The 13,772-nt window shown below is 38.0% G+C and overlaps 1 protein-coding gene across 4 annotated transcripts in view; it reads left to right on the top strand.

Annotated features, from left to right (window-relative positions):
* Positions 1-13,772, top strand: part of LOC127655137 (semaphorin-5B-like) — a 231,780-nt gene that overhangs the window by 115,817 nt on the left and 102,191 nt on the right. For all 4 annotated transcript variants that reach the window (XM_052142777.1, XM_052142779.1, XM_052142776.1 and 1 more), the window contains 2 exons: positions 233-332; positions 2,247-2,292. In XM_052142777.1, coding sequence (XP_051998737.1) covers positions 233-332; positions 2,247-2,292 — 146 coding nt within the window. The remainder of the gene's footprint in view (positions 1-232; positions 333-2,246; positions 2,293-13,772) is intronic.

Raw genomic sequence — 13,772 nt, 5'->3', positions numbered from 1 at the left:
TAAATGACCATTATATTATATAGGATATCTACTTGATGTCCAATTTAAAATCTGAGTCCTGAAATAAACCAGTTGAGATCCACTGGACTAAACCATGAGTAATAGATTTTAATATTGTAGACTTACCGGTACATGTATCAGAACATTTATCAAACCCAGTGGTCTGATTAAAGACTTGAGGCAAATATTTGACTATATCACTAATGTACTAACATTTTCTTCTCTCTTTCAGCACTAAGCCCATTGATCTCCACTTTCTCCCACCCTGGGGTTAGAGACTACTCCCAGCTTACCCTTGATCTCACCCGGAATGAACTTATAGTGGGAGCGAGGTAAAAACCCATGCATTTAGCATGTGAGCTCAATACTCGTTATAGATTAATATGTCATATGATGTGACTAAAGCCATGATCAATGCATGAACTTGATCAATACATAAACACAAGTTTGTTTATACTCACAGTGGGTTCCAAAAGTCTGAAACCAAATTGACAATTTGAATTATTTTAATTTAAACCTGGAAATAAACAAAGTTTTAGGACTTTAAACATTTACAACTGAAGAAATAATTAAGATTTGGCAATATTTCCATGTCACTAATCAAATGTAAGCCAATTTAGGATATTAACCATGTTAACACCTTTGTACAAAAGGTCAGATTTGCTTACTTCAATTGAAGCACACAAGATGCTCTTGGGAACCTTCTCAAATCAATTTGGGATAACACGAATCACCAGGTTTGCACAAACTTTTAAAGTCCATGCAAGTTTGAGTGCTTGCTGTTATTAAAGCAAAAGGGGGACATACCAAATAGTAAAAAATGTAACCCTTTAAGGGCCTGTGCAGAAAAAATATTAATCAAAATATGAATAACTACAGTGTTGACCAACACAAAATGTATTTCGTTTGAAAGCTTAGATGCTCTACTTTACAGTGCATGTAGGCATTTTAACCAAAACTGAACAAGTGGTTTGAAAATGGCAGACAAAATAGAAGTGTTCTGTATTAAAAATGTATTAATAGTTTTGCACTGTACATATAATTGTAATCAGTAAAAACATCAATCTCATCACATAGCCATGTGTCATATGTTGTTGGAAAGCTCTCAAAGAGAAGAATACAACCAGTCTATTTGTTGTATTCACAGACAAAAATATAGAAAGTAATAGTGAAGTATATGTCTTTGACATTTATGTTTCATGTGAACAGGTGTTGCTCATTTGCCATGTTTTCCATTACTTAAAGGTGGCGATTATCTTTCAAACAAGCCCACACAATGGGTAATTAGATGCATAGATCATTAGATAATTGACACAAAACACAATGTGCGTAGTGCACACAGCATCTGGCTATCTGGCATCTGGCTGAAAACACATTAGCTTTTCTGGATTAGATGACCTCATCGGAAATGATGTAGCGTCGTGGAACGCTTAATCAATCAGATTGGGTTCAGATTGGTTACAAAACGTAATCCATATTTGGGCAGAGAGACTTGTGATTGGTAACTGTTACATATGGCCACTAGGAGATGGTGCCATGTACAAGACACCAACTCAATGATGACTCAAATGGCACAGAATGAAACTCATTCCATGAAACCTCATTACTAAAATCATGTCTGCATGCTATGCAAACCTTTAGCCTTTGATGTGTTTGCATATGTAATTAGTTATATACAATTATTTTTTATTTGTTTGGAGACATTTTTTATTTGTTTTTCGGAGCCACCATTATTTACAATCTGAGGTACTGTGAACATAATGGAATATCAGCAAAATAAGAAAAAAAGTTCATTTTTGGCTAAAACATTTTTTGTTTGATTTTTCAGCCAAGAGTCTCTGAATTTATTCAAATCTATATCATATTTTTTTTTTTTATGTTTTCTTTACAATGATACCAAACACTTGACCCTCCTTGTTTTTTTTTTTTTTCAAGTTATAGGCCTTTCATTTTGGTTATACCACTCAAACAGGAAATCTTTGAAAACACCCTCGGAGCTTAAAGGTTTAACTCAAATTATCATGCTGATAATATCATTTGTACCGAAAATTTGGTCATAAATTAGTAAAATTCAAAATGCAAAACATAAGTATTTTCGCTAGTGGTCTCTTTTGGATCTTTTGGACTTTTGGACCCCACTTATTTTTTTCAGCGATTATTAATTATTATGATTTATATTGTCTTTGTATGTTCAGTGGTTTGATGATCTAAAGCTAATCGTTTGCATCTCTCCCATTTATCCACAGAAACTACCTCTTCAGATTGAATTTAAGCAACATTTCACTAATTCAGGTAAGAAGCAGACCTGCAGTCTGTGTTTAAGTATGATCACTCTAGATCATGATTTCTGTCCGATCCTTTCTTTGTAACTTTGGCTAGGGCTCTTTTGTCAGCCTTTGGCTGTCGGGGAGCTCTGGCTTGTGGCTATTTATACTGAAACGAGTGGGTCAGCTCCCAAAGCCATCTGGACAGGCTTCAAAGGCCTTCATTACCCAGCACAGATAGAGCTGATGTGAAGTACAGTGTTTTTACTCTGGCTTGGCGCTGCAACCACTTTGAGTTCTCAGAAGGTCAGCCAGGGCTCTCAAGGTCTAAATAATAAAGAAACGAGATGGTGGCGGCTTCCTCACCTGTTGCCGTGGTTGCATATATCAAGTTGATTCTCAACAATCTCTCTTCCATGTTTGGTAGAAATGTCAAACATTAAATTAAATGCTCTTGCAGACCATTCATAATGTTTCATGCATGAAACAGCTTGTGGTGAAGGCTGAATAAAATGTCAGTGCCAACGCACCACAGGTTGCACAACAAAAAGAATCTTAATATGTCACTCCTTAAACTCCATTTACATATTCCCATGTCTGCAGTTGCTGTTTTGTTTCAGCGATGTTTGAGGATTTCTTAGTCAACCTAGTGGAGAAGATTAGGTGCAATTAAATTTTTTTGCATCTCACCTTCGCCTGAGTAGCTCTCTCTTACTCTCCTGAGTGATCCCAAACTGGGAATAAGCAAGAGCAATCTTTTTTCATTTGGATTAACTGGAGCATCACGAGTGGAGGCTGGATTTAAATTGTTGAGCAGCACCTTGCCAGCCTTTGAAGGAGAGTGTCTTTACCTAAACAGCAAACAGAGGGAGAACAGAAGGATTAGGACATGTTAGAGGTCGAGGATCTGTGTAGACAAAATCAGCAGCAAGGATTTACACATTTTAAATTTCCATCAAACTGAATTGTGTCATGTTTACCAATATATACATATTATGAATTAAGCATAATGTGAAGTATTAAATTCAACTTAAATCACACGTATGCCTAGTTGATAATAGGGTACAACTAATAATAAAGGCTCACCTTATTTTTCTGGTCACAAAATGTATCAAGATTAATTCGATTTTTTATTATTATTATTATTATAGAATATTAATGGAGCAAAATCGTTTGTGGAACATGAAAAAAATTATGGAAATTTGTTTTGATTATTTTTTTTTTTAAATAGGTTGTGATGGGAAAAGGCCCCCAGGGTGATATTGTGTCAAAATAGGGACAGTAGTTATAGAGCAAAATTTGAAAATCAAATCAAATGTGCCTTTACCCCATTAGCTCTGCTATACCCTATAGATTTTTTAAAGATTACGTTTTAGTTTGATGGAATTACATTTACATTTATTCATTTGGCAGATGCTTTAATCCAGAGCTACTTTCAAAAGAGGGAAGAATACAACATAAGCTATTCATCTTAAGTACGAAGTAGTACGGAATATGTTGCATTACAAAGTTTCAATTGCATCAGAAAAATACTATCCAAGACAGAGATTAGAGTGCAACAAAAATAATATACTGTATATAATTTTATTTAGTGTATGGTCAAGTGCTCATATAATTGAAATCCTTTTTTTATTGTGTTGACTGAGTTGTACTGGCCTGGCTAACTCAGCATTGCAACCCATTGCTGATGTTAAAAAACAAACAAACAAAAAACTACCGAGAAGAAATGGTTATTGCTCAGACTTTGCTCTTTCGTAGCCCAGGAGACTTAATTGAGTTCTCAATTATGTTTCAAGTATCAACGTTATCTCAATTTTTTGGTAGAATTGAATGAGAAATGTTTGAAATCTCAGTTTTTTGGTAGATGAGATCTCTTCTGAAAGGAGAGATCTCTTGAGAAATATTATGAAGCAGTAAATTTGATCTTACATTTGCATTCTCTTTTATCTCATTGCTGTCTAAGAGATGCAATTGAGATATTAAAGATAACTTATTTATGGGCACTTACTATATATAAAGAATCTCAAGAAGCTCCTTCAGATTTACAGCTCTGGAAAAAAATTAAGATACCATTCCAAATGTTTCTTAAATCAGCATATCTACAGCAGCTGATCCATTCCAGTGTCTGTTGAATTCCTGCTTGAATTTTTGAGCCAGGAGTGGTGTAAAATCTCCCAACAGCAATGTGAAAGACTGGTGAAAGTGTGCAAAGACGCATGATAGCTTTAATTGACAATCAGGATTATTCCACCAAATATTGATTTCTGAACTTTTCCTAAGTTAAAACATTAGTATTGGATTGTTTATAAATGAATGTGAACTTGTTTTCTTGGCATTATTTTTTGATATTTTGTTCAGTTGTCATTTTCTGCAAATAAATGCTCTAAATTACAATATTTTTATTTGTAATTTGGGAGAAATGTCATCAGTAGTTTATAGAATAAAATAAAAATGTTCAAACACATACCTATAAATAGTAAATCCAGAGAAACGTAACATTTGGAGTGGTCTCTTAATTTTTCAGAGCTGTATATTTTGAAAGTAATTTGAGCCTTTACTCAAGTCTTTTTGTGTATGATGCTACAAGCTTGGCACACCTATTTTTGGGCAGTTTCTCCCATTCTCCTATGCAGGACCTCTCAAGCTCCATCAGGTTGGATGGGCAGCGTTGGTGCACAGACATGTTCAGATCTCTCCAGAGATGTTCAATCGGGTTCAAGTCTGGGCTCTGGCTGAGCCATTCAAGGACACTCACGGAGTTGTCCCGTAGCCACTCCTTTGTTATATTGGCTGTGTGCTTAGGGTCGTTGTCCTGTTGGAAGATGAACCTTCATCCTAGTCTGAGGTCCAGAGCACTCTGGAGCAGGTTTTCATCAAGGATGTCTCTGTAAGTTACTGCATTCAGTTTCCCTCAAAGGTCTCCCAGTTCCTGCTGCTAAAAAACATCCCCACAGCATGATGCTGCCACCTCCATGCTTCACTGTAGGGATGGTATTGGCCATGTGATGAGCCAATGACACTTGCCATTCAGGCCGAAGAGTTCAATCTTTGTTTCATCAGACCAGAGAATTTTGTTTCTCATGGTTTGAGAGTCCTTCAGGTGCCTTTTGGCAAACTCCAGATGCGCTGTCATGTGGCTTTTACTGAGGAGTGGCTTCCATCTGGCCACTCTACCATACAGGCCTGATTGGTGGAGTGCTGCAGAGATGGATGTTCTTCTGGAAGGTTCTCCTCTCTCCACAGAGAAACACTGGAGCTCTGTCAGAGTGGCCATCGGGTTCTTTGTCACCTTCCTGACTAAGGCCCTTCGCCCCTTCACCTTCACCCGAACCACCAGGAAGAGTCCTGGTGGTTCCAAACTTCTTCCATTTACGGATGCTGGAGGCCACTGTGCTCATTGGGACCTTCAATGCTGCAGACATTTTTCTGTACCCTTCTCCAGATCTGTACCTCGATACAATCCTGTCTCGGAGGTCTAGAGACAATTCTTGGACATCATGGCTTGGTTTGTGCTCTGACATGCACTGTTAACTGTGGGACCTTATATAGACAGGTGTATGCCTTTCCAAATCCTGTCCAATCAACTGAATTTACCACAGGTGGACTCCAATCAAGTTGTAGAAACATCTCAAGGATGATCAGTGGAAACAGGATGCACCTGAGCTCAATTTTGAGTGTCTTGGCAAAGGCTGTAAATACTTATGTAGATGTGATTTAAGATAAATAAAATTTGCTAAGATTTCAAACAAACTTCTTTCATGTTGTCATTTTGGGGTATTGTTTGTAGGATGTTAAGGAAAATAATTAATTTAATCCATTTTGGAATAAGGCTGTAACATAACAAATGTGGAAAAAGTGAAGCGCTGTGAATACTTTCCGGATGCACTGTATATATATATATATAATATCTTAAAGCTGGAGATTCCATTATATGCTTTAATTTTTTCCCTTGACAAAAGCCATTGTGATAGAGCAGACTAATGTCTGTATAGTATCCTTTCACATGAATTCATTCCTATCATATTAATACATTCTTTCTCATATTCACCTTGCACGCTGTACTTCTGTTCACACTTTGTTCCCCTTCCACCTGTGTGCCACCTCTCTCCGTCTCCTTTTGTCCTTCTCACACCATTAGAGCTCTCCTGCATCTTCCTGCCAGGAGTGTAATGGGGCTGACAGAAAGCCAGCTCATCTCAGAAATGTATGTGTTGGTGCCAAACATTGGCAGGGGAGTGCAAAGCTCAGGCAAGCCTTTTCAGCTTCACCTAAGCTGGATGGGGTGAAAAGAGCTGTCCTATGATTCCTGCCCTATGAGTGCCTGTCTGAGTTATGCACTGCGCTAACCCTTGGGTGCACACCTTCTGCCCTCATTTCCGTTAAAGTATGAATGTGGGAAAGTTGCCATGGCCAGCTACTCAGCACTTTGAAAAGCATCAAATTGATTTGAGTAATTCTCTGGTGACATAGATGTTCTTATTGGTGGTGCTTGGCAAGCATTACTGTTAATGTTGTTCATACTTAAACTCTTGAAAGTATTGTTCAAATGTACTCACCTTCATGTCTTTCAAAAGCTGTATGACTATCTTTCTTCTGTGGAACAAAAAGGGGAGAAATTCTGAAGAAAGCACTGGTCGCTTTTTTTCGGGTGCAGATACAATAAATGTGAATTGAAGTTTTCACACTTAAAAAAATATCCTTTTAGCTATTTTTTGAAAACTTGAAAGCTCCAGTCCCCATACATAGTAAATGTATGGAAAAGAGCGACTACATTATTTAAAATGTCTTCTTTTGAATTCCAAGGAGGTTTGGAACAACACAAGAGGTAGTAGTAAATAAGGCCAGAATTTTCATTTTTGGGTGAACTGTGAACTGTGTGAACTGTAGTTATAAATAATTTTCAATTGGCAGATAATAAAACAAGCAAAACAGTCCAATAGATTTTGTTGAAGGAGTGGCCCAAACCATATGGACTGGAAATGGAAGCCAAAGTGATAATTCTCACAGAGGACACATAGTAGCATTTCATCATTCATTCATTCAATTCTGGCATCTCATCCAATATTATCTAGGTCCCACAGCTGTCTCATTGCTTGTATGACATGTCGCTTTTGCTCACATATGAGCAAAACACAAACGCATAGCACATACTATCTATTCACTTTCAAGCAGCAGTCGCTCAACATTTGGCTCATCATTTGGCTACTCACCATGATGCTCTTGCTATAGCTGGTTATGCTATAGCTGGTGCCATTTGTCGTGTAGGCATTCTGCCTTCAATGTTCATCTATTCACTGTTCATCATATTCATTATCTGCATCAACATTCAACTTTTCAAGCGGCAATGTTCATTTTGCAGCAATGTTTCACATAACAAGAGTATTCAATGCACATTGTACACCAATCTTCACGTTAGGTTTGAGAATGATTGTGTGTTCTGCAGCCTTATACAATGGTCTGTTCTAATACTCTATTCTGATTGGCTGGAATGCATGCAGTTCAAACCTCTGAATGCACAGGTAGTTCCAATCAGTTTTAATCACCGTTCAATATAATGTGCTGTTTGTAACCATAGAAACATAACATTACAGAGCAAGGAGAGTGAACTATAGCAGATGAAAACATTTCCTAGCCACTTCATCAGCATAGCTAATTTCAGTATTTTGTATGTTAATGTAATCTTGTGTTGAAGCAGTAAACATATTTGGCTTGCTGTCCGTATACAGGTGAAACTCGAAAAATTTGAATATCGTGCAAAAGTTCATTCATTTCAGTAATTCAACTTAAAAGGTGAAACTAATATATTATATAGACTCATTACAAGCAAAGTAAGATATTTCAAGCCTTTATTTGATATAATTTTGATGATTATGACTTACAGCTTATGAAAACCCCAAATTCAGAATCTCAGAAAATTAGAATATTGTGAAAAGGTTCAGGATTGTAGGCTCAAAGTGTCACACTCTAATCAGCTAAACACCTGCAAAGGGTTCCTGAGCCTTTAAATTGTCTCTTAGTCTGGTTCAGTTGAATTCACAATCATGGGGAAGACTGCTGACCTGACAGTTGTGCAGAAAACCATCATTGACACCCTCCACAAGGAGGGAAAGCCTCAAAAGGTAATTGCAAAAGAAGTTGGATGTTCTCAAAGTGCTGTATCAAAGCACATTAATAGAAAGTTAAGTGGAAGGGAAAAGTGTGGAAGAAAAAGTTGCACAAGCAGCAGGGATGACCGTAGCCTGAGAGGATTGTCAGGAAAGGCCATTCAAATGTGGGGAGCTTCACAAGGAGTGGACTGAGGCTGAGTTACTGCATCAAGAGCCACCACACAGACGGTCCTGACATGGGCTTCAAATGTCATATTCTTGTCAGCCCTGAACAACAAACAACGTCAGAAGCTCTTACCTGGGCTAAAGAAAAAGAACTGGTCTGTTGCTCAGTGGTCCAAAGTCTCTTTCTGATGAGAGCAAATTTGCATCTCATTTGAAACCAAGGTCCCAGAGTCTGAGGAAGAATGAGAGGCACACAATCCAGATGCTTGAAGTCCAGTGAGTTTCCACAGTCTGTGTTGGTTTGGGGAGCCATGTCATCGCTGGTGTTGGTCCACTGTGCTTTATTAAGTCCAGAGTCAACGCAGCCGTCTCGACATTTTAGAGCACTTCATGCTTCCTTCAGCAGACAAGCTTTATGGAGATGCTGACTTCATTATCCAGCAGGACTTGGCACCTGCCCACACTGCCAAAAGTACCAAAACCTGGTTCAATGACCATGGTATTACTGGGCTTGATTGGCCAGCAAACTCGCCTGACCTGAACCCCATAGAGAATCTATGGGGCATTGCCAAGAGAAAGATGAGACATGAGACCAAACAATGCAGAAGAGCATTGTTTGGTCTCATGGCTATTGAAGCATCTTGGTCTTCCATAACACCTCAGCAGTGCCACAGGCTGATAGCATCCATGCCACGCCGCATTGAGGCAGTAATTAATGCAAAAGGGGCCCAAACCTTTTCAGAGGGCCGACATTTCTGTATTTAAAATCCTTTTTTTTTTATTGATTTCATGTAATATTCTAAATTTTCTGAGATTCTGAATTTGGGGTTTTCATAAGCTGTAAGCCATAATCATAAAAATTATATCAAATAAAGGCTTGAAATATCTTACTTTGCTTGTAATGAGTCTATATAATGTATTAGTTTCACCTTTTAAGTTGAATTACTGAAATGAATGAACTTTTGCACGATATTCTAATTTTTCGAGTTTCACCTGTATAAGAGGGCTCTGAGCTCGAGACTTGACTCGAGTCCTGATTACTCCCGCAGACTTTACTTATTTAGATAGAGAATAGGTGGATATGGGGTGGAGGTGGGATGTCAGGAGAGCTGTCACAGGAAGCAGGCAAGCAGCGGCATATATACTCCTGCTTGTGGTTTGTCAGATTAAAATGAACATGCTCCTCCCGAACTTCTGTTAATTAACTCCATATAATGGAATTCACCTTGTTTTGCTCGGAGGGTGAGAGATTGAAATCAGGACCTATTAAATGCGTCTTTAGAAGTCCAGCAAAGCGATGCAGGAAGATTTAAACTGTAATGTGTTGTGTATATTATGTTACTGTGCTTCAGTGCCACCTATAGCCATTAGACATCCCCTCTGCTTTTTGTGGATATTATTATTTCTGGATTGTGCATTTAAATTCACAGTTTTGACCAAGTGTGTGGTCGTACTACTTTTTCTCTGTCTGATTTAGAACAGGCAGAGCTGCAGATCTAACGGACTTTTGATAGAATGAACCATTATGTTCAAGGTGGGACTCTTTTAGTCAAAATTTGCACTGCAAAAAAATTAAATATATATATATATATATATATATATATATATATATATATATATATATATTTTTTACAGATGTAACTAATCAATTCTGACAAGTGACCATGATACAAGCAGGATCTTTGCAAAGGCCTACGCCTCCACTTCGCGTCGGGTGATTCTTGGCCTCCACATCAGGCATTTAAAATCGTTTAATGCACACCTAGCTATGGATTATCCCTTAGATATCGGCAGCATCATGCTGTTTACATCTGGTTACATCAGTGTTGAATGCCCACGTATATCTCAGTAATGGGGAATCAGCATGAATGTTGACTACTTTCAGTGTGTGGTTGATTATCTCCATTAAGTTCAGCTGATGCTTCTCGTTTTCTGCTAGTCATTCCTATTGCACATTAAATCACAAAATCTTGCTTTGATTTTCTACATATGCCTACAATTAAATCTCCTTTAAAGGGGCAGTATCATTGTTGCTGTGTATCTTCTGACACCTAGTGGTAGGCTATAGTGTTCAAACATTACTGAAATGTAATTAATAGCATAGTACGCTTGGACATTGTCATATAGTTTTATGTACTTGCAGTGATTCGTGTTTTCTTATTCTTTTGTTTTCTCTGGTCAGATCGTATTCCGTTTTCACTCACATACATGTGAAAAAGAAACGCAATGCTATGCCTTTGCTTTCCAAGCAAACAGCACTTTGTTGTCCCTCATTTGGTACTCTCCTTGAAGGTTATGCATCTGGTCTCCATCAGCAACATACACAATTTGTATTTATTTTCTTTTGGGGGAATAATGTTCTTACCTATAGTTGGCGTTAGGGTTTCAGGCTTTTCTGTTATTAATGTTTCACTATTTTCCATCCATTATATTGTTCATACTGTATCCGGTAATCGCTTTTCAAGCAGCAATGCCAATATTAACTTTTACAAGAGTAGTCGATGCTCACAGATCTTCATGTTGTTTCTCAGATATGCTAAATCAGGTTCATGTTGCATACATTATCTGTGTTTTTTTTTTGCATTGCCTGCTATATTACTTCACTGGGCAATCAGGATTGATTATTCATGCTCTTCGAAATATGGAATATTACTTGAGTGCATGTGGTCTGATAATAATCTTCAGTTCAGGTATGGTTATACCTGTATATGTTTGAGTATTTTTTTTTGTATAATAGTTCAATTGCTATTTTCCTATTGCAGGATTGTCACTGCTGTTTGTCAGATTTATAGTATTTATTACTGATGCTTTTATTGTACAGTAGTTGCCCTTCTTACTCAAACTTGCATGATTTGTAAGAACGTTTACTATCATGTTCTCTCTTAAACAGAAGGATGTTGCTGCTTGGTACTGACGTCTACCAGTAGGCAACTGCACATCAACATAACTGAATCAGGAATCTTAGCAAAGCATGCATAATTATTGCTAATCAGAACATTTTAAATCAAATGGGATGTACCAACCATTTATTGCAGTTATCCAATGTTTTCCTTTTAATAAGAGGTCATTTCAATGTAGCAATGTAGGTATTTGCATTGTTGGTTACACTGCCCTAATAATGTCTTAATTATGTGATCGTCTTTATCAATCTACATTTATTTATTCTACATATTACAGCTTGCCAGAACTTCACATGGGTACACTGTTTGCTGAGACAAATTGAAAGCACTGCCAACCATTCCACAGGCAGTAGTTCGTATAAACGCATTGCAAGCATTGCTACCATTTCAAGGGCAGTCTGTTTTACAGACATATTGCATTTCAGAAACGCATCACAAGGCAATGCCACCCATTTCATGGGCAGTCTGTTTCACAGACACATCGCAAGCATTGTGCCCAGTTCATGGGCAGTCTGTTTCACAAACACATCACAAGCAATGGCAGTCATTTCATGGGCAGTCTGTTTACAGACACATCACAAGCAATGCCACCCATTTCATGGACAGTCTGTTTCATGGATATGTCACAAAGCAATGCCACCCATTCCATGGGCATTGCCTTCTGGCAGGTTTTGATGGTTTGCGCGAGATTCCTGATGATGATCTGTAGGACAGGGCTTAAACTAACTCTTATTCTTTGCTAGAGACTTGGGGGTATGCCCTTTTGACTTGGGCCATTTAGCAATCATTCCGAACACCCTATTAACTGCATAGCAATGCCTTAGCATCATGTCAGTGAGTTTTACACAGGCAAGCATCCCTCACATTTTCTTCTGAAAATTTAAAAATCTGTTTTTGTTTTTTTCAACAAGTACTTTATGAGCCCTAAAGCTATTTACATTTATCATTACTGTGTTTTCATCACTTCCACCATCATCAAAGTACTAAGAGGGTTATTTGTGGATCCCGAGAACAAATTCTGGATGAGATCAATCCATGGTGCCCATGCACCCTGTGTAGCTGAATGTCCCAAGAGCACCTGAGAACTGATGCATGAGGCAGCAGGATTTCAATGCTTCTGCCTCATGGGGAGGCAGCTGTTTCATGAGATCAGGCTTGTCTGATGTTGGTGTGTCTCTATGGGGGCACAATGGGGGTGCTCAAGACACTGTGATTGAGTTCCACCCACATACTGAGCTCCTTTTGTGCCTTGTTGGGACTCCTACACATTATAAGTAGGTCCAATTACATGAGCAATGGAACAGAATCTCAGAACACAGTTTCTGTCAACTTCTTATTTCTACTCGTCTGTTGATCCTGTCTCTTTGGTGCGTTTGCGCGAATGGACCAGATTTCCACTGATTCGCCTCAGCCTTTATCAGTTTACAAGGTGGGAAGAATCTCCTCTCTTGGCATTAGCTCTGTTTCAAAAACCTACTGAACTGCCTCACTGTTTATTACCCACATAGACAGCTGCCTTTTAAGGCAACATCCTTATTATCATGGAACCTCAGTAGTGACTGATTGGGAGAACTTTACATAGTCAACTTTTCACACCACACGTGTAACATTCTGCACAAGACACTCGGCTCGCAATAGATTTTTGAAATTATTTGATTTCAAGTTGAGTTTGATGTTAGCACATTGCTAAGCTAACACCACAATTAAATTCAAATAAGCATAAAGGTACAAATAGTAAATTTTTTAACTGCACTGAATTATTTTTATTGATAATGTACATTGAGCACTGAATAATATATAATTTCTCTCACCTCGTACGCCATCTTGGATTTATATTTTCACTGAGCTCATCTCAATGGATTCTGATATTTCTGTCTCTGAAAAGCTACAATCAGTGCTGCCTTAGAATTTGGCCAAATATTTTTTGGAGTATTTTAGGAGGCAGCATACCTTAGGTTGCTACCTTTTTGAAAAGCCTTGGTGTTGGACTTGTGATATTGTTGTCCCTGAATTGCTGGATTATGCTAGTTGGTGTTGTTTTGGGGCTGCTGTAGCAGGGGTACCAATAAAACTTTCAACCAGTTTGGTCTTTCTTCCTATATTGAGGACCAGCTTCCAAAACATAACATATGCTGATAACCAGCATATGAACATAAGAGGGGCTATCTGTCATGTCTGACTAATGTATTGCTCAGAATAATTAGTTTAATGACAGTCTATTCTCAAAGGCTGCAGTATTCTATTTCAGTGCTCATGGGTATTAATTTACATTATGGCTGTATCTGATGTGAAACTAGATGTTCATGCACCATACCCTCCAAAAACCTATAAAATCA

The sequence above is a fragment of the Xyrauchen texanus genome, chromosome 14, assembly GCF_025860055.1.
Source record: "Xyrauchen texanus isolate HMW12.3.18 chromosome 14, RBS_HiC_50CHRs, whole genome shotgun sequence".
Lineage (NCBI taxonomy): Eukaryota > Metazoa > Chordata > Actinopteri > Cypriniformes > Catostomidae > Xyrauchen > Xyrauchen texanus.
This window is presented reverse-complemented; position numbering and strand designations above follow the sequence as displayed.